We start from the raw sequence: 26381 nt of genomic DNA, 5'->3' as shown, positions 1-26381 counted from the left end.
CAATGGAATTTTTTCAAAGTAAAAGTCTAGCCTTTACTTGAATTTCAAGTTGTAGCTACATACTACATTAGTATAATCTGAAATAAAATTATTCCCTGTTAATCTCTTCACAGTTTTTTAAAAAAATATTAGTGGAGATAAATTATCTACCAACTTTAAAAATCTAAACTTATGTTCACTGAACAAAAATAAATTTAGTTTCAGAACATTGCCTGTTAATGGCAAAGTACTATAAATAGTGCATGTTAAAACTTTTCTCAACAACTTACTTCTATAAAATATTTGATTAAAAATGAGAAATGTATTTAATACATAAGGGAAGATATGAACATCTTAACAAATACAGAATTTAACTCACAGGAAATTTAAATAAAATCCTAAATCTTTTAAAAAATACAATATCAAAAAAGTTTCTAAGGTAGATTTGCCTCAAAAATTTTAAGTGCATTTAGAATAATTGTAGCTTTTAAGCATCAACACCTTTGGGATATCAACTGTGCTCTGTAAGTCATAGGAAAATTAGGATATTACATTCTAGTTTGTAATTATGAAAAAAAATATCTTTTCCATGTTTAAATTAAAATGCACCTCCAAAACATCCACCTTTAGTTGTTAGGAAAAAAAAAAATGTATTTGGCCCAGAATATAGAGTTAATAAGCTGGTTTTAATAAGAGAGTTCTTTCTCTTTAATGAAAATTTTCATTTTGTATTTTGGGGTATTGCTTTTACCTGAAAAATATAAGGAAAAATAATTGCAGAAGCTTCCAAATGACCTGTTTCTTTCTGGCAACTGATAAATACTAGAGCAAAGTTACATTCGGAAATTGCTGCAGTAAAACTGAACTGAGCAGTGAATGATTTAAGCAACAGAGTGAGACAGAATTGTAGAATTTTGGATTCACAAGATTTGACAAAGTTCTAGTTTGGAGAAACTGTCCTTGATGCTGCTCTTTAAACAATACAGTTGAGATTAGTTTAGATACTAAACCACAAGAACTCATTACAATGGCTTTCTAGCATTTGGAAGAGAGGGCAGAGGATCCATTAACTTGGCACTTGGGGTTTTTGTGGGCATATACCATCAGTATTTCCCTTTTATTTACTACAAGAGTAGAGGTCCTTTTGGGTTAACAGATGCTTAACAGGATAGTCTCTTTCAGAAGCCAATTAAGAGCACACTGAAGAAGATATGAACCAAATTAAAAATAAATTTTTTGCAAAGTACACAGAAACCAACAGTTAGTAACAATATATTTTATTGTTTGACCAAGCTCTCTTCAGAGTAAGCTAGTTATTACACAATATAAAAACAACAGCCTCCTATTCAAAATGAATTACTCTAGATTTATTTAGCAAGTCTTATTTTTATAAACAAATATATTTAAATGCATTTTGTATCCATTTTCACACCTTTCTATCCTTTCTTATTACTAAGGCGACAATTCAGTTTCCATATTGTTTTATCACTGTACAAGAAGACTGGTAAAACTGCAAATAAGAATTACAGTTTGAATTCACAGAAAACATTTTAGATGGCCAATCTGAAAAGGAAACCAGAATCCATTTTGGACACATGTTCTCATTTTTGTAAATATTACTTCACCATCTTTTTCCCATGTGTTTCTATACCCACCTTTTCTTGGAAATTATGGGCAATAAATGGATAGAAGGCAGGAAAAGGAATCTTCAGAGATTTTTTTTTTTCCAAAGCTCTACATTTTAATAATAAGATGGATGACTTCCACTATACCTCTTTGGTCTTCAAAGGAATAGGAAGAATAAAGGATTCTCACTATAGTTATCAACCTCATCTGACACTAGTAATGTAAGAAAAGCTTTAAATGAAAAAAGTTCAAGCTGAAAGTAAAAGCACTCTAGTGTATTTACCTGTGGTTTTAAAAAATAATCCAAAATATAATAAAGATTCAATGGAGAATGGACATGGGTTTAAACTAGAAATTGAATAAACAGGTATTTTAAATATTAAACACACTTTTCAATTTAAAGTCTTAAGTTTTATTTTAGAACTTTCATCTCCTATTTTTGTAAGAATTAACTATTTTACATTTCCCCTGTGGAAAAAAGAAAAATTTACTACACTGAAATGAAATAGCTTCATTATTGTCAGTTGAAATGAAACTACTAATTCAACTTAAGATATGTGAACTAAATATTTTAATTAAGAGCAATTTTTAAGGCAATTTCTCTACTAAACACTGAAATAAGTTGTAACAGATTTTATAAGAAGATAATTCATTCTACCATTTTATGACAGAAATAACATCTCTAGCTCAGTGTCTATATTGAAATATCAAAAGTATGGATAAGCCTTTAAGTTTTTATGGACCATAAATGTGAAAAATTTAAATGAACACCTGGAAGATTATGATTGCACTCTAATTCTCAAATGTCTAAATGAAAGGAAAGAGACACAATGTGTCTAACTTTTTTAATACATAAATGACTCTGACCAGACTTTTATGGGGAAAAAAAATGGGAAAATCTATTTCCACTGTCAAATTTATATTCTATAAATATAATGTATTAACTGTAAATTAGCAGACACTTTATCAGGGATGAAAAAAAACACCAAAGCACAAAACACAAAAAAGGCAAAACCAAGTAAAACATAATATGATTGTTTTCAATGTTGGTTATGTTGCCCTCTTGCAAAATGACAGGCAAAATCATACTTGTTTTTACATTTGCATCCACATATATTACACTGAAAAGGATTTTCATACCCATGACATCCCATATGAATAGTGTAAAGGATATTGTCTGCGAAGTACATATCACAGTGCTGGCAGTGGTGCAAAAGCTGAGGGTCCTGGACTGGCAGGGCTGGGGCTGGCGTGCTTGGCTGGCTGTTTCCTATGCTAGGAGTGCTTGTGTGGGCACTTGGCTCACTGCTTGGACCTGCCACTGGACTATAGTTCCTTTGACTATGTGATGGCCGAGGTTCGGGGCTCGTGGGAGAGGAGCTCTGAGGAATACTTGCTGACACAGCAGAAACTACTGCTTGGGCAGAAGGCTGCTGAATCATGAAAGGCTTTTCATCGGGACAGGGAACTACATCAGGGGACGCAGGGTTTTGGTTTTCAGGTGGCAAACTGGACAACTGTCCTGCTAGAGTTGAGAGCTGATTCAAAGGGTTGTCAACCAGAAGTTCTTGGGGGTCCCTTGGAAGGCCACCAGTTGGTGTGGTTTTCGCCATACTTTCATAGGAGTCAGTCTGGATATTTGGGATTTCATGGGTAAAATCATTAAGGTAGTCTGGTTTTTGAACCACCATGGAAGGTGGACTTAAGTTGATTAGTGCTCTTCTGCTATAGCCCAGATTGCTTGTTTTCTTCTGTAAAACTCCCCACATTTTCTTGCTGCTTAAGGAAGACCTAGTACCTTTAATTGGTACCATTTTATGCTTGCGCCTTCGATGATGGGACAGGTTACTTCGATCACTGCAGCGGAAGGAACATAATTCACATTTGTATGGTTTTTCTCCAGTATGAGAACGCATATGGGCTTCCAGATGACGTTCATAAGCAGATGCAAATGGACAAAGGTGACATCTATGAGGTTTCTCACCTGTTTCAAAAGAAAAATGAGGAGAAACTACAAGAACAGCTCATTTATGGAAAGTTTCATGTTTGTCCATTCATTGGATTTGGAAATTGATCAGGAAGAAAATGCTTCTCGGAAATTCAAATTTGCATAAGAGATTACTAAAATTTATAAAGAAACAAACAGATAAAGCTTAACTCATCAGCAACAACTGGAGACATGCATTTATATTCTACTAGTCAATATAGTATAAAAATTGTTATGGCTCCAAGTGGCATTTGGAGAAAGAAGTAGTACAACTGACAAAATATTCTAGTAACAGTCCCTACATAATGATTTTATCAAAAGTATGTCTCAGTTATATGTTCATGTATATGAGGGCTATCCAGAAAGTATCCAGCTATGTGCTATGAAAAATGTGTATTAACAGTGGCTGGACACTTTCTGGACAGCCCTTGTACATCTATATGTAAACACTTATTTGTACATATTCACACATATGCAAACTCTTTTCTCAGGGGAAAAATATATACAAAAATCCTTTATAGAAAGTCCTTATATGAAACAGAAAGCTCAAATTCCAAATGGGCTTCCTAGTCTAAGTATGAATTATACAAAGTGTCAAAGTGTTCCTTCAGAATTGTCAATGGTTCTCCGTCTTCCTACTCTCCAGATGCCAGAAGGAACAATTTTAGTTAATGATGTCAATTGACAACTACGCAAATATGTAAAAATAAATATTTGAAATATGAGATTTGGAGTCATTCATCTAACAAGTATGTGTCAGATGCCCTGGTAGGCTCTAGGGGTATGAAGGTGGTCTCATCATAATCCCTGTCCTCAAAAGGCTCTTGGGCTACCACAGTGATGTGATGAATGAGCACAGGAAGCAATAGAGCACACAGGAAGGACACCTCACCTGGTCTTAGGCAGAGACAGGGTGTAGTTAGTTAGGCAGGTTTCTCAGAAGTGATGGCTAAGGTGACACCTACAATTAGCAGTAGAGTCTGTAACTGTACAGAAAACTTCTCCCATTTTTGTAATTAAAATGTACCAGTAAGGATAAAGACATTTTATCACTTCAGAATGCTTTGAGCATTATCCTCAACCTAAGAAGCAGACTGATGTTGAGATTATTTGGATCAAGAAGTAAAATGGCTAAAGAAAAGACAAAGGGCTTCACTTCTGACCTGTCTGCATGTTGTTATGCTGATGCTTTGTAAAAATGGAATAACTTCCCCATTTATTCAAACTTTACATCAACCTTCATTTTTGAACTATAAGAACTATTTATACAACAGATCAACCTGCCCTCCTTGGCCCCTAACTCCTGCCCTCAAAGAAATGCCTTCTCTAGCTGTGTCTCCATTACCTGTGTGGATTCGAATATGTTCGATAAGCCGGGCTGTTCCTTTGCTGGCATAGTTGCAGTACCGACACTTGAGCTTCCCATCAAACGTTCTTTCAAACCCGTCTACTAACATTCCTGAGTTTTCATCCAGGGAAACTTCAACAGATGGGTGATCAAGTCCATTTTGATCACCATCTGTTCCAGCTATAAACAAAGTATAGCAAAAGAAATTATGCATTTCGGAATCAACTCAATTTAGCATTTTAGTCTTAAGTGGTTGAAAATCTTTCATAAATTGACAGTTCACTTCCCACAAAAGTTAAATTCATTTTCTAACAGACTTTCTGAACTGAGGCTAATTTTATACAAAAGCAGTAATATGTTCTGTATTATATTCTAGAACCTTTTTATAGAGGGATCTCAGATTATTTACATATAAATTGTATCAGTCTTCAACATACTTTTGAAGAAGAGAACAGGTGAGGAGAGAGGGGAGTAAAGGGATTCATTGAAGAGTGATGGCACAGTTATACACAGGTGTTTAACACCTTAGCTGTTTCTACAGCTGTAGCTGGTGATCATAATCATCACCAAAATCCTAACTCTATTTACTGTAGTCTAAACAAGCAATTAATAAGCTTTCCATCATCCCACTCAGTTTATACGTATGTTCTAAATTCTGGGTTATATTTAGGATCTTAGAATTCTAATTAAGCCACAAAAAGGAAAAGTATTGTCTCTGATATCTCTGAATGTTGGGAATGTTAAGAATTTCAGAGCCAAAAGATGTTTGTTTGGCTGTCTGCTTTTAATCTAATCTGACTACTTCCTTGTATAAAGAAACTGAAGGGATAGGTGCTGCTCAAAATCAGGAAAAACAGCAAATGGCAGTGACTACAACCCTGGTCTCTTAAATCCAGTCTGCGATCTAGCATTAGGAGGGAAATTTTTATTCCTGGAGCTTCATGGGAAAACATCTTATGCTCCCTCCCAGGAGGCAGCAGCGCTGGCAAGAGAAACTCAAGGCCCCTGCTCCTGTTTCCTCCCACCTCGCCAGGAGAAGTGATTCTGCAGTGAGGCAAGGCTGATATTCAACAGGGCCACTACAATGGAGGGATCAGGTTCAGTGTCTCCCTCTCTCCCACTGCTTTCCCAAGCCAGTGGGAAATTTTAATATCTAAATGAATTATCTGGGGATCTTATTAAAACACAGATTATGACTCAGTAAATCTGGGGTGGGGTCTGGCATTTTGCATTTCTAACAAGCTCCCAAGTGATGGCTGGTCCCTGCTGCCAGTCCCTAAATTACAACCCCTACCTAGACCCTCTTTGTTCGTCATATGGTCTCTATCACAACTACTGAACTCTGCTGTTTTATCATAAAAGTAGCTATAGAAAATAATAGCTACAGACAATAGAGCATGTCTATACATGAAAGTCTGAAGTTCACAGAATTTTCATGTGTCAGGACATTATTCTCCTTTATTTTTTAAAAACCATTTTTAAATGTAAAAACCATTCTTAGCTTGCAGGGTATTTAAATACAGCAGTCCAGATGGGGCCCACAGGCTATAGTTTGCTGACCCCTGAGCAGCTAGGTTAGGAATAAATTCCAGTTTTTGTGTGGCAAGCGAACTAGACAAAATAAATATACCTTTAGCAGGCTCAAGCAGGTCACTGTTTTCTCTATTCTAGTTTTTCTTCTTGGATGGGTAAACCTGGTCAGCCCTTTCTTCATTGTAAAAGGTAAGAAACAGAAACCCCTACTTTGGTCTCAGGTCTACTCCTGATGGCTGAACTGCTTGTATAGTGAAGCTAATGTTTTGATCCCCTTTGGGTTCCGTGTCTGCTGTTAGCTAATAGAACGTGGAGGACAGGAAGGGTATTTAGCATCTGCAACCTTCCAAAAAGACAACCAATACATCTCCAGACCATGTTGAGCACTCTCCCTCAGCAAAAATCTGATATGTTTAAAGAAGGAAAAAAACGCCCCATTATTTTTCCAGGGGAAAAAAAAAATGATTCACATTAGTGAGCAGTGATCTTCATAATATGGATAACTGCACACAAATATTAATATATTTACAAAAAGTGGATTATTGAGTAGTATTAAGATGAGTCTACCTCCCTGAAGAGCCTCTGCTTCTTTGTCCCCACTAACTGATCCAGAAATCATGTTCACATGATGGGTTTGCTGAGTCAGGTATTCCTGAAAATCTTTCACGAAGTCCAAAGGCTCTGGTTTCTTTTCACCCATCTTTGCTTTTTTAAAGTTTACACTTCGTTATACCTAGAGGAAAAAGAACTGAAATGATTTGGGGCGATCCAGTACATAGTAAAACAATAGTGACAAAAACTATTTTCTGCAAGACACTCTATAAAGCAACAGAAAACATAGTGCCTGCCTGAAAATACCTTATACTCTTTCCAGTGAACTAAAGAAGGCACATACAAAATGGTGGAAAAAATCAATATATTTAATAAATATAAACTGAGATTCAAACTTAATCATAGAAGATGGAAAGAAACCACAAAGACAGAAAAAAGAGAAAGTAAGTTCAGATGAAAGAAATAAGCACATCAGCAGAAATTTTCAATGAGGCAGAGGGTCAAGAATAAAGTGGCTCAATCAGGGCTACCTGAGAGAATTTTCTGGAAGATGGATATGCTGCATATCTATGCTGTCCAATACAGTTGCTGCTAGCCACATGTAGCTACTGAGCACTTGAAATATGGCTAATACAAATAACCTGAATTTTTTATTTTATTTAAGCTGAAACAGCCACATGTGGTTAACGCAAGTCCTTAGATCATAGTGTTCACATCAATTAGTCTAGAAATACGTGGTCTAGAAGAGGGGATGGCAAAATTTTTCTTAAGGGCCAGATAGTAAATATTTCAAGCATTTTGCCATGCCCATCTCTGCCGCAACTACTCAACTCATATAATTTCATATATAGATAATATGTAAACAAATGGGTGTGGCCATGTGCCAATAAAACTTTACAAAAATAGGCATTGAGTTAGATTTGACCTACAGGCCATGGCTTCCCAACCCCTGCTCTAGAAATATCGAAATCACCACCTTTATCACTCATCATCCTACCCACTCCAAGACTAGGGAAAAAAAAGAAAAAAAGAAATCCCAGATGCTGATGTAGAGAGGTAAGTCTCTTGTGAGTTTTGCAATCACAAGCTGGTCCTCATATAGGTTTATGGTCCAAACTCACATATCAAATAGCTAAAAAGTTTTCTACTAAGAATAAGATGATGAAGTACCTGGGAGTCAAAAGAATCCTTTCTTCCAGTAAAAATATTTTTATGCTAAATACACCTCATGGTAAATATTTCTTTTCCTAAATCCATCCTTCCTGCCCTCCCTCCCTTCTTCCCTCCCTCCTTCCAACAGGGTCTCACTCTGTTCCCCGGGCTAGAGTACATCATAGCTCACTAAAACCTCAAATTCCTCGGCTCAAGTGATCCTCCTGCCTCAGCCTCCTGAGTAGGTGGGACTACAGGCACAAGCCACCATGCCTGGCTAATTTTTTGTTTCTATTTTTAGTTGACTGGCTAATTTTTTTTCTATTTTTAGTAGAGATGGGGTCTCAAACTCCTGAACTCAAGCAATCCTCCTGACTCGGCCTCTAATCTGTTCTTTATTCTTAACATATTTAACCTAATAAGGACTTGTAGGTAACTGAATTCTCACTTTTCTTAATGCAACATTTCCTCCCTTCTTAGAAGCTACCCAGGGGCTTTGGAAAACTATTATTGCTACCTCTTTTCACTGTTTTCTAGAAAGTCGTTACAGAAAATCTATTTGGATAACAGAACACAGTTTGGCCCTCTGCATCTGTGGATTCAACATCTGTGGATTCAACTAACAGCAAATCAAAAATATTCAGGAAAAAAAATGGATGGTTGCCTCTGTACTGAACATGTACAGACTTTTTTCTTGTCATTATTCCCCAAACAATACAGTGTAACAACTATTTACATAGCATTTACAGTGTACTGTTTTATAAATAATCTAGAAATGATTTAAAGTACACAAGAAGGGTAAAGGTAGGTTATGTGCAAATATTATGCCATTTTATATAAGGGACTTGAGTATCCATGAATTTTAGTATCCTGGGGGTCCTGGAACCAATACCCCTTAGACATCAAAAGACAACTCTGTTTTGGTATTGGATGAGACTCATTAGCTTTAAGACTCTGAACAGGGACCTCTCTTCAGCCTTAGTCTCCTATTTTGTAAAATGGAATAAGAAAACCAGCTTGCAGTACTATCTTAAGTTTTACAAGCAAATATGCATAAAGTAACTTACAACGTGTAGCATGGGGTAGGCATGCAGACAGTGGTAGCTATTTTTCTATTAATAATTATTTTTGTAGTAAAAAATGGTTATACCTTGGATTAAGAAATCCTTCAATGTCTCAGATTCACAGTTTTTTTCTATTAGTTCATCAACTTGGAGAATATACTGAGCATGTATTTGTTCCTTAGTTACGATGAAACAAACGTTGTCCACCTGAGCCTTATTAATTCATACATCCCAATTTCTAATTTCCCAAATCAGTGTGTAATTTCCCAGACTCATCTCTTATTTTACTTTTAGGCCATATCTTTAAATCACTTGCTTTAAACCCCTTTGCACTCGCTTGCTTTTTTCTCATTATCCACTCAACATTATCCAGACTCAACATCCGAGTGCAAAGGGTTAATCTGGCTCAACTTTCTCAATCTTATAGATTATATTGCTGGCTCCCTGCCCTCACTCCCACCCCGAGGCAAGAGATAGGGTCTTGCTCTGTCACCGAGGCTGGAGATGGAGTGCAGTGGCATGAACATAGCTCATGGCAACCTCAAATTCCTGGGCTCAAGCAATCCTCTTGCCTCAATCTTCTCAGTCTGGACTATAGGCCTGCGCCACCATGTCCAGCTAATTTTTTTGTTGCTCAGGGTGGTCTTGAACTCTTGGCCTCAAGCAATCCTCCCACTTCAGCCTCCCAAAATGCTAGGATTACAGCGAGCAATCCCCCCTCCCCCTCCACTATTGTTGGGTTTTGAACAATTTGTTTCACTTATTTTTTTTCCCCATCTTACTGGTTTTACTTGAACTGGTTCTCTGTTTCCTAATCATTGTATTACTATGTTTTGTGACTATCATTGATTCTGCTGATTATTTTTCCTTTAAATTTTGCCCTTTCGTTAGAAAATGTAAGCTAGTCAGCTCCAATTAAAAAGATTATCAAGAATAAGACCTGGGAAATTATTTTTTGAATTGTAAAAGCCATACAGTCCCACAGATTGTCTGTGTTCTAATTATAAAAGCTGTAATTAAGAAAAAAAAATCCCAGTATTTACATTGCAACTTAACATCACTTCTTGCCAATCAGTTCATTTGAAAACTGATACATTTCCCTGGAAAATGTCTGAATATACTTTGATAGGCTTCAATAAGCAAGATAAATCTTACCAAATCTTGATTAGAAAGCATAACACTGCTACAGTACATATGACAATGCAGTAAAAACACACAAGACTGCCAGTAAGCAAGCAGAAGAAAATGATATTTTTATACAGGCATCTCAAGATCTCAAGTTTAAGAACACAAATGAGCCTAATTACAGAGGATGGCTGGCATATTTTGACAGTCTTGGCTATTATCACATTGTCACATTATAAATTTCACTGTGTTCCCTGCCATAAATTGTATGCTGCTTTTCCATCATTACACATGATGGACTTAAAAAAAAACTGATGCCAATGAAATAAGATAACAGAAAATAACATTGTAAACATGAAGGAAAACTATTCTTAAATTAGATTTTAAATATATTAATATGGTTTATAACCTTAAACATCCTATTGTGATTTATAAATTAGGTGTCATTTCATCCCTAAGCATTTCTGTGCCCACTTGACCTATGTCACCTATGTCACATATATCCATATATAAGGAGCATGACAGGCCCTTATAGAGAAGAGCTCTAGTTGATAGAACAGACCCAAATGAAAGGTGCCTAAAACTAAGTAGAGTCTTTGGCTCAAAACCCAGTTTTCTCCATCTCCAGTCAATATTTCTAAGCACAATAAGTGGAAAAATAATAATAATGAAAATACAACAGACTTCCTCTCACAGAAAGAAAATAGAGGTTTTCTATCCAAACCATTTTCCTCTATTTAAAATAATCATCATCAATTTCAGGACTTAAAGTTTAATCTAAGAACTCCACAAATTAACTGATATTTGGAGATGCTTCTAAAGCACAGATAAACTTAAAACCCTTTGCAAACATAATAAATATATTATACTTTAGAAAATCAGCAAACAATAATTTTCTTCAATGGTATCTTTCCTATTGGCCATGAATTCAACACCTTGGAGTTTACTGGCCAAAATTTACTTACTTTATACAAAATTCCAATGTGTAAAAACCCTGTCATCTGAAATAGAAATTTATTTAATTGTTCTCCAAAACTATTATAGATTTGGGTGGTATATTCCAACCCAAATCTATCTTTCTCCTAACTGATATTGCCATGCACGGAATGTTTGTGTCCCTCAAAATTCGTATGTTGAAATTCTGACCCCAAATGGGATGGTATTTGAAAGTGGGGCCTTCTTTGGGAGGTAATTAGGTTATGAGGGTGGAACCCTTTGAATGGGCTTAGCACCCTTGTAAGAAGAGATCCAGGGAACTTGTCTACCATGTGAAAATACAACCAGAAAGCAGTCTCTCACCAGATACCGGATTTGTTGGCACCTTGATCTTAGACTTCCCAGCCTCCAGAACTGTGAGAAATAAATGTTTAAACCACTCAGTCTATGGTAACTTTTTACAGCAGCCTGAACTAAGATAGATCTCTAATCATATCAACCAAAGAGAAGAACATTCTTAAACTTCATGATTATCATTCTTTATGATACAGCAAAATTCCTGAATCCTTCCAGTGATTACTCTGATTAAGGCAAGCTGAGTTAAATGTGGAATTCCATGGAGTATAAGTGTATGTCTACATAGAAACTGGCTAGAGTATACCTAAAGTATTTTTATGCCAATAGCTTCCCCAAAATTATCCATTCAAGGCTCAAAAATAATGTTTTTACAAAATGACCAAGACTATTCAAGCCAGTGGAGGAAAGGGAGGTATCTGAGAATTAAGATTTGATATCCCAAAAGAACATGAAAATCTCTTTACCTCCAAGCAAGTAATCTAAACTATTCAAGATTCCTCTGCTTTTGATAAAGGATTGATTTTGTATAAAGTCCTCTGATCTTTCTTCTTCAGTCTTGTATTATAAATGGAAAGTTGCCAATTAATATAAGAATATACACAAACATACACTATATATGTGTAACAGGTGCACACACTAAGAACCTCTTCACCAGGAGCTAAAACAGAGGCATTAACATGCAAATTAGAAGGCAACCATAACCATGAAACATAGGTAATGGAAGAAAAAAACCAGAGAAGAGGCTCTTTAACCTACCTTCCTCCTAAAGTCTATCTTTTTTATAAACTATGGGAGAATTTTGAGAACATGATTATGCAATGATAGGATATGTTTCATTCATCTAGCATTATCTGAGAAGTTTTTAAAGGTTACTAACCACAGAGAAAAATACAGCACTTAGCAACCAATTTATATAACTTAATTTGGGGGTTAAGCAGGTCTATACACATAAAGTGATTATAATTCAAATGATGTGTTTACTTCTATCACCTAATAATTATGGTCACTGAAAAATATATTGTGCTATAGAACACATTAATAGAGAAGGCTAACAAATGAGGCTTCGTTTCTATAGAGTAATATGGGCCTTCGAAAAGAATTAGAACACAATTCCTGATTTCAGAACTGTCAAAAACTCTTTGAAGGCAAAAAGGAACATTATAAGGCTTTGACAAATCATAAAGCATAACATAAAAGTAAAACATAAATAAAACCATGTTGGAAGAAATATAACAGAGAAGTTGTACAATCTAACCTTTTCACCCCAAATCAGTTCCTCCTTTTTCCTGCCACTCCAACATGGATGAAATGTAGAGTAACTGAAATTTACTCTGGAGACACACCAAGGGACTCCAAAAGGCCATGGAGAGAATTTCAACTAAAATTAAAAAGCCATACAGAGATCTGCAAAGAAAAGCACAACACAAATCAAAACCTTTAACACAAAAATTTAATTAGCACCTACAGGTTTAATAAGCTAATAACTTGTGCCTGTCTTATTACCATTAGCTGAAAAGAACACTAAGCTGACATAATCAAAGAATAAAACAATAGCTATACTTCAGCAAAAGCTCCACAGGCATGACTAACATTTTTTCACTGATGGATTTCTTAAGATTTCATTTTTCTGGTAAAAATTTAATGTCTTACTAAATTTAAGTTATTAATTTCATTTGGTCACAGTGTACTTCTAAAAGGGTTAGGTTTGGTACTGCTGAACAGCTACAGTTGCATAAAAACAATGCCTCAGTCCTATCTGTGGAAATAGGAAAGGGTTTTAAAAAATCCCACCATGCATATCCAACAAGGGCACGTCTGAATCTCATCTTTATTATTCTCTCTATGGCAACACAGAACAGTTCTGGTTTTCTGGAAAACATTCTGGACTGCTACAGGAAAAGAACACTAAACATTTCAATTCACTGTAACGAACTCCCATCAATGTATTAATCTCTAGCAGTGTTGAAGACATGACATAAGTCAAAATTAAACGGAATTTTAAAAGCTGTTAGTCCAAACACTTTAAAAGTTTTAAAGTTTTCCTTTCAAAACTGAATTTCCTGAGATCTCACCATTTAAGACGCCTTTATTTCTTCTCTTCTTGTCACAACTTTCAGGTTCTGACCAGCACATTAAGGAGACGTTAAATAGGCCACGTGGTTAGTGTTAGCTAGAACCCGTTTGGTTCGGATCCAGTTATTAAGCATGCTTGGTTTGGCCACTCATTCTCCAGACAGTTGATAGAGAGACCTAAGCTCTGAGTAAACCTGAGTAATTCTTTGCTGCAAGTGTCCTCCCTAAATCTCACATGCTACCAAAATTAAAGTGCACGTGTAGTAGAAACAGATCCGGCAGGATCTATTAGATAAAAGACGAAGGTTTTAAAAGTCCTTCTCCCAACGAACGAGCAGCCTGGAATCGGCGTTGGGGCAGCATCCTCACCAAGATTCGGAGCGACATCCTCGCCTGGATGAGGAACACCTAGGAGATCCGCGCCTGGGCTGACCCTCAGACCCTGATACCCCGAGAAGACGCAAACCTCGGGGCGACCCCGCACAACCACCTGTCAGAGCCAGGTGCAGCAGTCCCCACCCTGGAGCCTCTGAGCTCCTGCCCGACGGCGCCGACAGCGGAGGCACTGCTCCCTTGGGTTCTCGCAGCCACAGGCAGCGCAGCCCTCCGCACTCCGGCCAGGAAGGTTCTGGGTCGTCACCCCGCCCACCGACCAACTACGACCGACCCTCTGCGGGAACTGAGTCTCGGGCGGGGTCAGCCGGCCCGCCGCGAACTCGGCTCTCGCCTCCAGCCGCTCCTTATCCGCCCTGCTCAGCCGCGTCGCCGCCGCCCAAGCCGTCAGCCTGCTACTTACCTCCTGACAACCGCACCGAGTGACCCCCACCTCCTTGTTCAACGCCGCTGCCGTCGTCGCCGCCGCCGTCTTCGTCACCGTCGCAGCCGCCGCCATGTTTGTTGTGTCTCTCGTTCCCTTCCCGCCCCCCTGCCTTCCCAAGTCTCGCGTGAGCAGGACGTAGGGCGAAGGCAGAGGCGAGGGCTGTATGTCTCTCTTGGTGTTCCGTAGGCCTGAGGGGGCGGGGTCTCGGGGGGTGTGTGCGGGGCGGGACGGGGCTGGGCGGGCCCTGGCTCCGTACCGGGCACTGGCGCGCTGCCTAGGGGAGTGCAGGAGTGAGTAGCGACGTGGTACTTAGCGAGGATGCAGGGTTTGGCGGTTCGGCTGCTGCGCTGCAGCGGGCTGGTGAGTGCGTTCGTGGCGGGGCTGGCGTCCTGGGGACTGAGGGCGAACGGGGGGCCTTCTCCTGACGGGCCCCGGGCGCCGGCGTGAGTCCATTCCACGTCCTGGGCCCGCTCCTCCCTCCCTCCCCCGGGCCAGTCTCCTCAGACCCTTTACCTGCGGGCCGACCACGACCCGGAGCTCCCTCCAGGCTTCCGGCACAACTGGCCTCCACTTCCTTAGGGAGGGCTGGAGGCAGCAGCTTGTGGGAAGGGGCCTGGGGACTGGTCTAGAGGCTTTGGAGAAGCAAGCACCGTGCATGGAGTCGGAGAGCCGCGTTGGCAAGATGCCCTGTGCAGGCCTTTGGCCGCTGAGAGCCAGCAAGTCTCGGATCTCATCGGTACATAGGTGTCACCTCCTTGATGCCCTAACCCACCTTCTCTCCCGGCAAAAGATTGTTATAATGTAGACCCAGTCTCATTCTGAGCAGAGTGTCTCCCTGCCCTCCCTTCCACGGCCCCACTGGAAAAGTAAAGGACTTCAGAGTTGTTCGGACATACAGGACGGGAATTCCCTCTGCTCCTTATTTCACGCTGGGCGGTCCTACCACCGCCCAGGGTGAAACCGTGAACTTGAGCTGAAACCATCCTTATGTTGTACTTAATTCTGATTTCTGGATTTAAACATGAGATGTCGATTCTTTCACAGCCCCTGTGTCTGGGTTGTCATTGCTGTGGCATGCTTTCCAGAACCCTCACATATTTGTATACACTTGTGTTTGTGCAGTTCATTGGGAATTGTCCCACTGCTGATGCTTCGGAAATTTTTATATTTTCTTTGCATTTGCTTTAATGAGTTGAAGGCTTTTCAACTGTTCCCTCAGTCTTATGCCTGGAGGCAGACTTTTTAACTTTATTGTCTCACATCAGACATAATTAATGTTATTTGACTGTTTTACAGGCTTGAGGTGTAAAGAAAATTAATAAAGTTATGTCAGTATATTGTCACAAAGGAACAGAAATATGTTCTTATGATTACTGTTTAATACTGTTAATAATTGTTGGTTCATAACTTAGCAAAGAAAGTTTCTTTGGTTTTACAATTTGACTCTGTTCTAGAGCCAACATTTATTACCTAATACTCTGTGGCAAGCATGTTCTTTCTTGGTGTTGCAGCTGAGTCATCTCACTTAATTCTTCACTTAAGAATTAATTAATTCTTAGCAGGTAGTTAATCTTGCGGATTCATAGGTTGATGCTGAGAAAGATTAAGCCAAAGCTAGGAAGTGATACAGCTGGTATTCAAACTCTGATCTGATTCTAAACTTGACCTTCAAGCACTACTGCCTCCTCTTGAGAGATACCAGAGACTGATTTTGCTTGGATTTGTTGTCTTATTGTGGCTTATAGTCCTTTATAGTTTTTAAAGCTCTTTTACATAAGTTAGCTAATGTAATTGAATGAATGTTGACTGTAGCATAGTGGTTAAGATTGTGGGTTCTGCAGCCAGATTGGTTGGGTTTGAACCCATGTTCTCTCACTTTGTAGTGGCATAACCTTAGAGAGCTTACTTACACTCTTTGTGTCTCAGTTTCTTGATCTGTGAAATGGGAAGAATAATTGTACCTATTCCATGGAGTTGTTATCAAGATTAATTGTACCTGTTCTATAGGGTTGTTTATGTGGTCATGTATGGTACTTAGAATAGTGTTGGGTATAATCAGCTCTCAGTAAATGTTAGCTCTTACTGCCATGCCATGCATGAGGCATTGTGTGCTATGGCAGATATAATAATGAGTAAAACACCCTACCTTCAAGAAGTTTGTCTTTTAGTGACGAGGTAGAACTATGTCCACCAACCTCATATCATTTAGACATGCAACAAATCCTAAGAGGTCCACAGTCAGCCTGTGGGTTCACTGGAAAGAGAGGACTGGACCACTGGGGAAGAGACAGGCTCTCTGGAAACTGGGTTAGGGTTTAGAAGGGAACTGGGGAGGTGAGAACACTGCAGCACAAGGGAAATGAGGACATTTTAAGGCACTTGAACAGAGTCAAATTGTAAAACCCAGGAAGCTTTCTATGCTAAGTTATTAACCAACAGTTATAAATGGTATTAAACAGTAATCAGAAGAAAATATTTCTGTTCCTTTGTAACAATATACTGACATGACTTTAGTAATTTTCTTAACTCCAAAAACCTGTAAAATAGACTTTAATGTGAGACAAAGAAGTAAAAAAGAATCCTGCCTCTGAGCATGTGGTCACAAGTGGCATGAGGGTGGAGAAATGCAAGGTAGGGCTAATTTTGGTCCCTATCCAGGGGCAAATGGAGAGCTAGCATTTACTGCAAACTTACTGTGGGGCAGGACAGCATTTTACATCCACTATCCTCTTTACCCTTCCTGTGAACCTGATGAAGTAGTTACTAGTGTCTTCATTTTGCAAATGAGGAACCCAGAGACAATACCCATTGTTCCCAAGTCACACAACAGGTTGCAGTGCCTTCACTGAGCCTAACTCTGCCTTCTCAGGTCTTTTCTGGTCCTGCAGGTAGATTAGAACTGCCCTGTCCATTTGGTTTGAGTAACCCTATTAATGGAGAATTGGACATAGTCAACCTGTGGTTCCCAAGGTCTGCTGGATAGCAGCTGCCAGATTGGATATAAATCTTGTTCAGCTTTTTGCTGTTCAACAAAGTCAGCAGTACATTTATTTATTTATTTAGTTAGTTAGTTAGTCAGTCTTGCTCTGTTGCCCTGGCTAGAGTGCTGAAGCATCAGCCTAACTCATAGCAACCTCAAATTCCTGGGCTCAAGCGATCATCCTGCCTCAGCTTCCCGAGTCTAGCTGGGACTACAGGTATGCGCCACCATGCCCAATTTTTTCTATTTTTAGTAGAGACGGGATCTGGCTCTGCTCAGGCCGGTCTCAAACTCCAGAGCTCAAGCAATCCTTCTGCCTCCGCCTCCTAGAGTGCTGGGATTACAGGCGTGAGCCATGGAGCCCAGCCAACAGTACCTTTTCAGAGCATGTATTTGACATCCAGGTCAAGAGAGCTTGGTAGGTGCTGTGGTTTGAATGTGTCCACCAAAGTTCCTGTGTTGGGAGCTTTATCACCAGTGCAGAGGTAGGGCCTAATGGGAAGTGTTTGGGTCATTGGGGACACCACCCTCATAAATGGATTAATGCCATGGCATTACCTAGAGAATTAGTTCTTCATAAAAGGACAAGTCCGGCCCTGTCACCCTGTTGCCTTCTGCCAGGTGATGACAAACAAGTTACTTCCTCACTCTGTATTTCCTTTTTCTGCAAAGTGGGAGAACAGCATTATTAAGTGAGATAATAGATGTTACATGCTTAGGACAGCTCCTGACACATAGTAAATTCTCAGTAAATACTAGTTAGCTATTAACACAGATAGAACCCATTTCCAGTAACTGCAAGGAGGTGGGGAATCCTCACTTTATGCAAAGTACATGGATAAGTCTTGGGGACCTATGAGTTTACAACAGGGTTCTTTACATAAAGGAAATTACATTTTTAATTGAAGAGGCAGAAAATATGTTTAAAATGAATATTAGGACAGAAGATAGTGTATTGCTATTGCTAAGTAAATAGTATGGGCAGAATGTTTATAGGAGAAGAGGCTTGAACTGACCTTTCAAAGAAGGGATGACTTAGGTTCAGGTAAAGCAGCAGAGAAGTGGAGATTCCAGACAAGGAGCTATATAAGCAAGGGTGTACAGGTAGAAATATGCTCTGCTTTTTAAAGAAATAATATGCCATGATAGATGAATTGACAAGTTTGCAGAGGGATGGAATGGGTTCAGATGGCAAGTCCCTATCCCGTTAAGGGTGTTAAGTTTGTGCTTGCTTTTGTAGCAGTGTAGAGCTGTTAACTGCCAAATAGTTTTGGATTCTCCAATCTAGGAAGCTAGAAATGGTCACAGATTGAAGCAAACACAGGTTTATTCTGCCACTTCCTACATGAGCATTGCGCAGTCTGAGTAATGGGCCTTTTGTTTACCAAAACCCAGGCATTTATAACTTTATCACTCGCTGGTACAGAAGTGGCAGTTTCTTTGCAGATGCAAATATATCTGTTTTTCATCCTTCTTTCTATATGGTGCCAGGAAGGCCAAGTAACCATAAAGATCCTCTCTGGCATCCCTAAGATGCTTTCTCCTTTGTTTCAGGATCCTCGTACACTAACCCTGTCTTGGGCTTGCATTGTCTTTATTCTTTCTTTTCTAAGGGCTAGACCAGGGTTTCTCTCTCTTGGCACTATTGACATTTGGGGCTGGGTGGATAATTATCAATTGTGTGGGGGCTGTCCTGTGGGTTGCAGGATATTTAGCAGCTTCCCTGGCCTCCACCCATGACAGGCCAGTAGCATCCCTGAATTGTAACCAAAAATGCCTCCAAAATTGCCCCATTGAGACACACTGATATAGACCTGTATAACATTGTGCTCCACAAGGGTGGGAAAAGGTGGCCTTTCTCCTTTTAACTGGGTAGAAAACTCTTTCAAACTATTTGCCTCACTCAGTTTATTGACTACAGAAATTGATCTACAATTTGAAAGATTTTTATTGAAAAATTCCAACAGGAGCCATTGAGATTCTGAGGTGCTGTTTGCCAAAGCATTTTACAAGATAAAATGGTCAGCGGCTCACAGAAGGAATTTGTCAGATGAGACTCTGAAGGCACGGATACCACTTAGACCATTTCAAAAGTCCACCTTTGGTGTAACAAAGCCCTCAACTAGGGTGATGCCACTGATGATTAGAAGGGAAGACACATTGAGAAAAGAAGACTTGAGAAGATTTGGTAATTATCTTGAAATGGAAGAATTAATGGACTCCACACTTTCTAAATGGAATAGCTTAGTGATAGGCAAAGATTGGGACATCTGTAGGAAAAGTAATTTGGGGCAACAGAAGGAAGATAATTCTGTTTTAGACATGTTTAAAGTGTTAGTAAAACTTACAACTGGAAGCATTTTGGAAGCTGGTCAGGAAATGGGTCTGGGAGGTAGCAAAAAGATTGAATCTAGAGATATGAATGCTAGTAAAAACCACAAATGATTCTGGGCATCTGAGGGTTAGTGAGGAAAGAGGAGAAGAGTCTGAGCCCTTGGAGTCCAGTACAGATCATTCTGGGTCAATGTTGAAAAAAGGCCAAGAAGCAAAAGGAGAATTAGTAGGCTATCAGTTGGAGAAGGTTTGTGATAAATAGGCTTTATTCAGAATTGTAGCAGAAGAAAGCAAAGGCAATTTAAGCAAAATGTGTGCCACATATAGTAAACAAACCAGTGAGAGGCTGTGTGTTTGGAGAAGTGCAAGACACAGCAGGCCAGCTGATGGAGATGGTGGTTACAAAGTGAGGCAGGCAGTGACCTTGTTCAATGCTCCCTTCACTCGACTTGGTGTCCACCTGACACCTGCAGGCATTGACTGCAACCTCTGGTCCGGAACTCAGGTTTCTTGACTTCTGTTTAACTTCTGTCTGTTACACAATCTGTCTTTCCTGAAAAGGAGAATGGGTCAAAGAAATTTCCAGTACTTGGTAAGGTGTTATGACTGAAGAAAAAAAAAAGTTCTATAATGATCCTGTCTTTTAAGATTTCTTTGGAAATGGAAGTGAGTGTCTGGTTTCATTTTTATGAGTTGGTAATTTGGGAAAGAGAAAGTGTTAACTTGGCCGAGGTCATACAGTAGGCAACAGGTCTCCTTTAGTTGATTTGGTGGCATTGTGCCCTGTTGTGGTTATTTAGCCGGCCTTTGAGGAAGTCACTATTATTATTCTAGAAGGGCAAGGCATTGTTAGGAAGGACAGCTACAGACTAGAAAGAGGAGCCAGAGCCTGGTGGAAGGGAAAGGTTATATTTTCAGCAGTTTTGGAAAACACCTACAACAAAAACTACTGTTTATGGAGAAAGCAAGCAGAGGTTGGAGAAAAATTCTGGTGTAGAAGTTTTGGCGTGGGGATATGAAAGAGGAAAAGGGATCAACTTAAAATCTAAAATGAGAAATGCAGTACTTCAATCAGATTTTAAAATGAATATTCTGGATTTAGTTAGAATTCAATAACATCTAGAAGATTAAGAGTCCTTTAACTACTGGGAAAGGTTTCGTGATTTACTATACTAAAGAACACAGAGCCCCAAAGGATAAACAGCATTAATAAGCAAATCCTCATTACTCCTCCTCATGTTTCCCCATAAGGGAAACTGTTGCTGCCTTGGCAGACTTCACCTTTGCCAACCGCAGAGAGCCTAAGGCTGTAGGAGAAAATGTGGCCAGTGTAATTCCAGCAACTGACTGCCTTATGTAAGAGAGCCAACTCTGTCAAATCCAAGCTCGATGTTAAATATTGTCCCATAAACCTGTAAAACTATGTGCCATATTGATCCTTATATCCAAAGGAGCATAAAAAGTCATGAAAATCACCATTCTTATTTTGACTAGGTTAATTAACCTTAGGAAATAATAGGAAATGAGCATAATTAACCATATTGGCAATTAACCCATATTTGTTATATAAAAAAATCAGTCTGGAGGACCTTCCTCTCTCTACTACTTGCTGTTGGAATTTGTCTTATACATATTTTAGATAGCAGTTACAAGTAATTCGGCATAAGAAATGTTAAATATTTTTTCATTAAATTCTTCTAAATTGTTGACATAATTCTCATAAGCCACACCAATTCCTGTCATTTTAAAGCCCATAAAGTAATTTACTTTGGGAGGCATAGAATTTTAGACTTTATTTTCAGATAATTGTAGATTCTCAGGCAGTCGTAAAGAATATAGAGAGATCCTTTATCCAATTTGCCTCAGTGGTAACACCTTAACAAACTTTAGTACAATATCATAACCAGGAAGCTGACGTTGATGCTACCTAAGTAACAGAGACTCTCTAAGAGAAAAGACATTTGGGAATTTTGCATTGTGGTAGGAATACACATGCCATAGTAAATATGTGCATATTCAGGGAGGAAAAGGAAAACAAAAGTTTGTAAAGGAAAAAATGAGGATTATGTAATTATTTTGAAATAATTATGCTTGGCTACAAAGATCAACAACATTATAACCAACTTTCTTATCACCTGTTTCCCTAAAAATCTATATAGATCAATAACAAGGGTGACAGCAATCCAAGGTTGGACAGGCATTTGCTGGGGCAGATGTCCTTGCAGAAGTGTTTTTTGTGAAAGGTTGTGATGGCCTTTGTGCAAGGTTGTGGTTTTTGCAGTCTTTTGTGATAGTTTTTATCAGGCATGCAAGCATGAGAACCCTCTTCATGGCCTTTCCTGGCTCTATTTGTCTGTTTTTTTGTTTGTTCTTTAACAGTAGTGACTGCATTTTGATTCTTTCTGACAACTTTCACAATATAATCCTCCAATCTTTTTCATATATCCCCAGTTTTAAATGTATATATGTATGTAGTTTTATCACATATATGTTTGTGTATCCACCAGCACAGTCAAACTACAGACATTTCCAACAGCACAAGGATCCCTTGTGTTGCCTTCTGATAAACACATGCTACCTCTAACCTCCTGCTGTGGTCCCTAACTCCTGATAACCACTAATCTCTTCTCCATCTGTATAGTTTTGTTATTTCAAGAACGTTAGATTAATGGAAGTTAGATAAATGGAATTGTATAGTCATAGTTTCTCTTTTTTCTTTTCTTTTCTTTTCTCTTTTCTTTTCTTTCCTTTTCTTTTCTTTTCTTTTCTTTTCTTTTCTTTTCTTTTCTTTTCTTTTCTTTTCTTTTCTTTTCTTTCTTCCTTCCCTCCCCCTCTCTCTCTTTGCCCCCTTTCTCCCTCTCTCCCCCCTCTCCCTTCCTTCCTTCCTTCCCTTCCTCCCTTTTTGCTGAATAGTATTCCATTGTAGGGGAGGGGAAAAAACTTTTCTTCTACCCTCTTAGGTTCAGTGATGGGGGCCTGGGAATCAAAAGACAAAAGACAGGTTAACAGTAGTGAAAAGTTTATTTCCTATGCTTCATGAGCATTGTCTGGTTCATTAAATGGTTACAATTAAAGGTTATTTAGCTAATTTAGGGGAAAAGGGGGAGAAACAGCTTCTATGGGAAACACAAATAGGTTTCTTTAAGAAAGAAATAGATTTTTTAGGAAAACAGGTGATCAGAAAGTTTGTTATAATGTTTGCCTATACAACTATTATGAATAGTCGGTCTTTGGGGCCAAACACTCTCCCCAAGAGAGGGGATTTATGGTAGCCTCATTTCCCAGAGGTTGCTGCTTTTAATTAGATAAGGGAAGCTCCTAGAAGGATCTCTCTGCATTTGTTCAATCTCAGATGTCTTCAATTTAAATTCATCGTTATGCTAACTCTGGGGTGCCAAGTGTGTCCCCTCGTTATGGAAACCACAAGGGGTTTTCCAGCCTTGGTCTAGCTGCTCCCGGGGCAAAGATCCAATTATTGAGATACCAAGGATTGACAAGGAAGAAAGCAATTTTTTAATATGAAAGATGCCTTTTCTGGAGAAGCTGCAGACTAATGGAGATCACTGGCTTTTTAAAGGAGGGACCATGTACCTTGGGGCAGGTGGAGAGCAATGATGAGTCTTGGCCTCAGGAAGTCTGCCCTGGGGACTTCAGAATCTCAACTCATTTGTCATTCAGGAAATCCACCATTTCTGGGAAAAATTCAAAAGTTCAAGTAGTTAAGTAAGTAGATTATAAAAAACAGATAGGGATCATTGAAATTTCTTGGAGCCTGTTGCAACCATACCATGATAGGGTTGAACCACAGGTATTTAACCGTTCACCTGTTGAAGGACATCTGGGTTATTTCCAGTTTTGATTAGAAATTATGAATAAAGCTGCTGTAAACATTTGTTTGCAGGTTTTGAACTTAAAGTCTTTATTTCCATTAAATACACTGAAGTACAACTGCTGGGTCATATGGTAATTGCCTGTTAATAAGAAACTGCTGAACTGTTTTCCACAGTGACTGTATCATTATACATTCTCAGTAGCAATGTATGAGACATCCAGTTCTTCACCAGCTCCTGCATTTGGTATTGTCATTTACTATATGTGTGTGTGTGTGTGTGTGTGTGTGTGTGTGTGTGTGTGTGTGTGTATTTTTTTTTTTTGGACAGAGTCTTGCTCTGTTGCTTGGTCATGGGCTAGAATGCTGTGGCATCAGCCTAGCTCAAAAGCAGCCTCAAACTCCTGGGCTTAAGGGAATCTTCCTGCCTCAGCCTCCAGAGTAGCTGGGGCTACAGGCCTGGACCACCATGTCTAGCTAATTTTTTCTATTTTTAGTTATCTGGCTAATTTCTTTCTATTTTCAGTAGAGACGGGGTCTTGCTCTTGTTCAGGCTGGTCTTGAACTCCTGACCTCAAGTGATCCTCCATCTTAGCCTCTCAGACATAGTGCTAGGATTACAAGTGTGAGCCACCATGCCCAGCCTGTCACTTATTCTTTAGCCATTCTGATAATGTGTAATTATATCTGCATTGGTTTACTTTTTAAATATTCTTTAGTTTCCAGCAAGATTGGAGAATGAGATATTCTAGTTAGTTGGCAGTTAAAAGATCCTTCCTTTAGTTATTATACATATTTATGTCATAAAATATTATTTTGCCTTTTCTTAATCTTTAAAGTTGAATCAGGGCAAGAGTGTAAGGACGGCCTTGCTGAAATAACAGGAAAATATCTAATCCTGTAATTTAATAATAGCAACAGATCAATCCTATGAGCTCTCTCTCTCCCCTAGCAGCCAACTGACAGCAGGGGGTTAAAACTCCAGGCCTTGGTTTCCTACCCAAAACCATATCTCAAGGGCAAAATCACATACCCTGTCATAGGCCTCAGTACATTTCAGAGATAACCAAGTCTGCAGGAGCAGAAGGAACAAGAAAGAGGGACAACTTGATGTCTCACAACTGCTTGCTAATTACTTCAAAGAGAGCGTGGTATTTTTATACCATCAAAATTTGCTTCCCAAGAGTGAGCACTCTAATCATCTAGCTCTGGAATCATACTGGATCTTTGTGAATCTTAAGTCATAGGGGATTTATAAAAAAATTAAATTTCTTCATGTATCTGTTACCTTTTGCCAGTATAAAAATGTAAATGAATGCATGAAAGTACTAAAACATGGGCAAATTCCTTTATTAGAATAAGGAAGGACATTTTATTCAAAAGCTAGATTCCATCACATGAAGATTAATAATTTTGGCAAAATAAAAATAACTTCTGTGTGGCAAAGCAAGACTATAAGCAAAATCAAAAGACAGTGATAAACTGACTTCAAAAAAAATTACAATACCTGTCACCAAGGAGCTAATTTATTTAATTTATATAGCGTTCCTAGAAATAAATAGGGATGGAAAAAAAGAAATTAGGAAAATGAGCAAAGAACATGAATAAATAGTATATCCCAAAATACAAATGGTTCTTAAATATATGAAAATATGCTGAAACTCATAAGAGACACAAGTATAAGAAAGCTTTGTGATATAAATTTTCACCTGTCAGATAGGTACAGAAATAAAACACTGGACCAGCATACTGTTGTGAAGTAAAATAAAATTTTAAGACCCACCTCCCACACACACCAGCTGACTGAATGGACCCCCTAGTGGCCAAAGAATATCCTAAAACTAAATTGTCTGCCTGGAGCAGGGAGGTCTGACATGCCTCATCATGCTCCCCTCCCTTCCTGGAAATGTCCTTTGTGACCCATTTTGACAGGCCTAAAGGTATGCAAGACAAACCTGCATTTGCACAACAAATCTATGTCTGGTGGCTTATCTCTGATAACCGCTCCTTATGTTGAAACATTCCAAGCCTTTAGACAAAGCTTCATGTCTTTAACCAATTACAAGCCAAAGTAGAGAGTTTATTTGGGCCAAGTTTGAGGACTGTAACTTGGGAGCTTAGATTCAAGTTGCCATGAATATACCTTTCTGTCACATATTTCTGGAAAGTGAAGATAATAGGTAAGACAACTGGTAAGGAACAAATGGCTTTAAACAATTGCCCCCAGACATGGGGTGGGGTGAGGACTTGACCAAAGTCCCAAATCCACTTTTCTGTGGGCCAGGTAAAATTTGCTCACCTCTTGTAGCTCAGACTCCTCTGAGCTATTTTTCTTTTCTAAGAGGAAAGAGGAAAGCATCCAATCAACCACAGACAAAAAACATTTTATCTAAATTTAAACTGAGCCTTCTGACAATACAGTTGATATATAAATAAACCTTGTCTTTCGTTGTTGTGCCTATTGTCAATTCACCACCATCACCTTTTAAGTAGATGGTTAAAGAAATATGCATCTGTATAGTTCTGTGATATGTTAATCACTTGTAGATTTGAGATTTGTGTAACCACCTCTGCCACCACTTCTGAGGTACACACAAAGATCTCCCTGGTTGCTGCATTAGTTATAACAAAAGGAGTTCTGTTATACTTCATGTAATCTCCTCACCCTACCCTGCCCCATAGGTAA

At 38.8% G+C, this 26381-nt stretch overlaps 2 protein-coding genes across 5 annotated transcripts in view; one reads left to right on the top strand and one right to left on the bottom strand.

Annotated features, from left to right (window-relative positions):
• Nucleotides 1-589: 589 nt before the first annotated feature.
• Nucleotides 590-14681, bottom strand: IKZF5 (IKAROS family zinc finger 5). 2 transcript variants are annotated; one of them, XM_012781304.3, is made up of 6 exons: nucleotides 14529-14681; nucleotides 12915-13063; nucleotides 11666-11716; nucleotides 7041-7206; nucleotides 4938-5120; nucleotides 590-3589 (listed from the first exon to the last, which is right to left on the bottom strand). In XM_012781304.3, exons 4-6 carry the CDS (start codon nucleotides 7171-7173, stop codon nucleotides 2646-2648), a joined length of 1260 nt encoding a protein of 419 aa, XP_012636758.2. In that variant the 5' UTR covers nucleotides 7174-7206; nucleotides 11666-11716; nucleotides 12915-13063; nucleotides 14529-14681; the 3' UTR covers nucleotides 590-2645. The 2 variants fall into 2 exon arrangements, with proteins under 2 accessions (XP_012636758.2, XP_012636756.2); XM_012781302.3 differs by lacking the exon at nucleotides 11666-11716 and having other exon boundaries at nucleotides 14529-14680.
• A 101-nt stretch (nucleotides 14682-14782) lies between these two features.
• ACADSB (acyl-CoA dehydrogenase short/branched chain) overlaps nucleotides 14783-26381 on the top strand; it is a 45284-nt gene continuing 33685 nt past the window's right edge. For 2 of the 3 annotated variants that reach the window (XM_020280752.2, XM_020280753.2), the window contains exon 1: nucleotides 14783-14912. In XM_020280752.2, the coding sequence (XP_020136341.2) occupies nucleotides 14871-14912 (42 nt within the window). In that variant the 5' untranslated portion in view covers nucleotides 14783-14870. Of the gene's footprint in view, nucleotides 14913-19499; nucleotides 19721-26381 lie in introns of all 3 variants that reach the window. The other variant, XM_020280754.2, reaches the window with a different exon arrangement.

The sequence above is a fragment of the Microcebus murinus genome, chromosome 14, assembly GCF_040939455.1.
Source record: "Microcebus murinus isolate Inina chromosome 14, M.murinus_Inina_mat1.0, whole genome shotgun sequence".
In the NCBI taxonomy this organism is placed as follows: domain Eukaryota; kingdom Metazoa; phylum Chordata; class Mammalia; order Primates; family Cheirogaleidae; genus Microcebus; species Microcebus murinus.
Note: the sequence above shows the minus strand (reverse complement) of the source record. Positions and strands in the feature narration are given on the sequence as shown.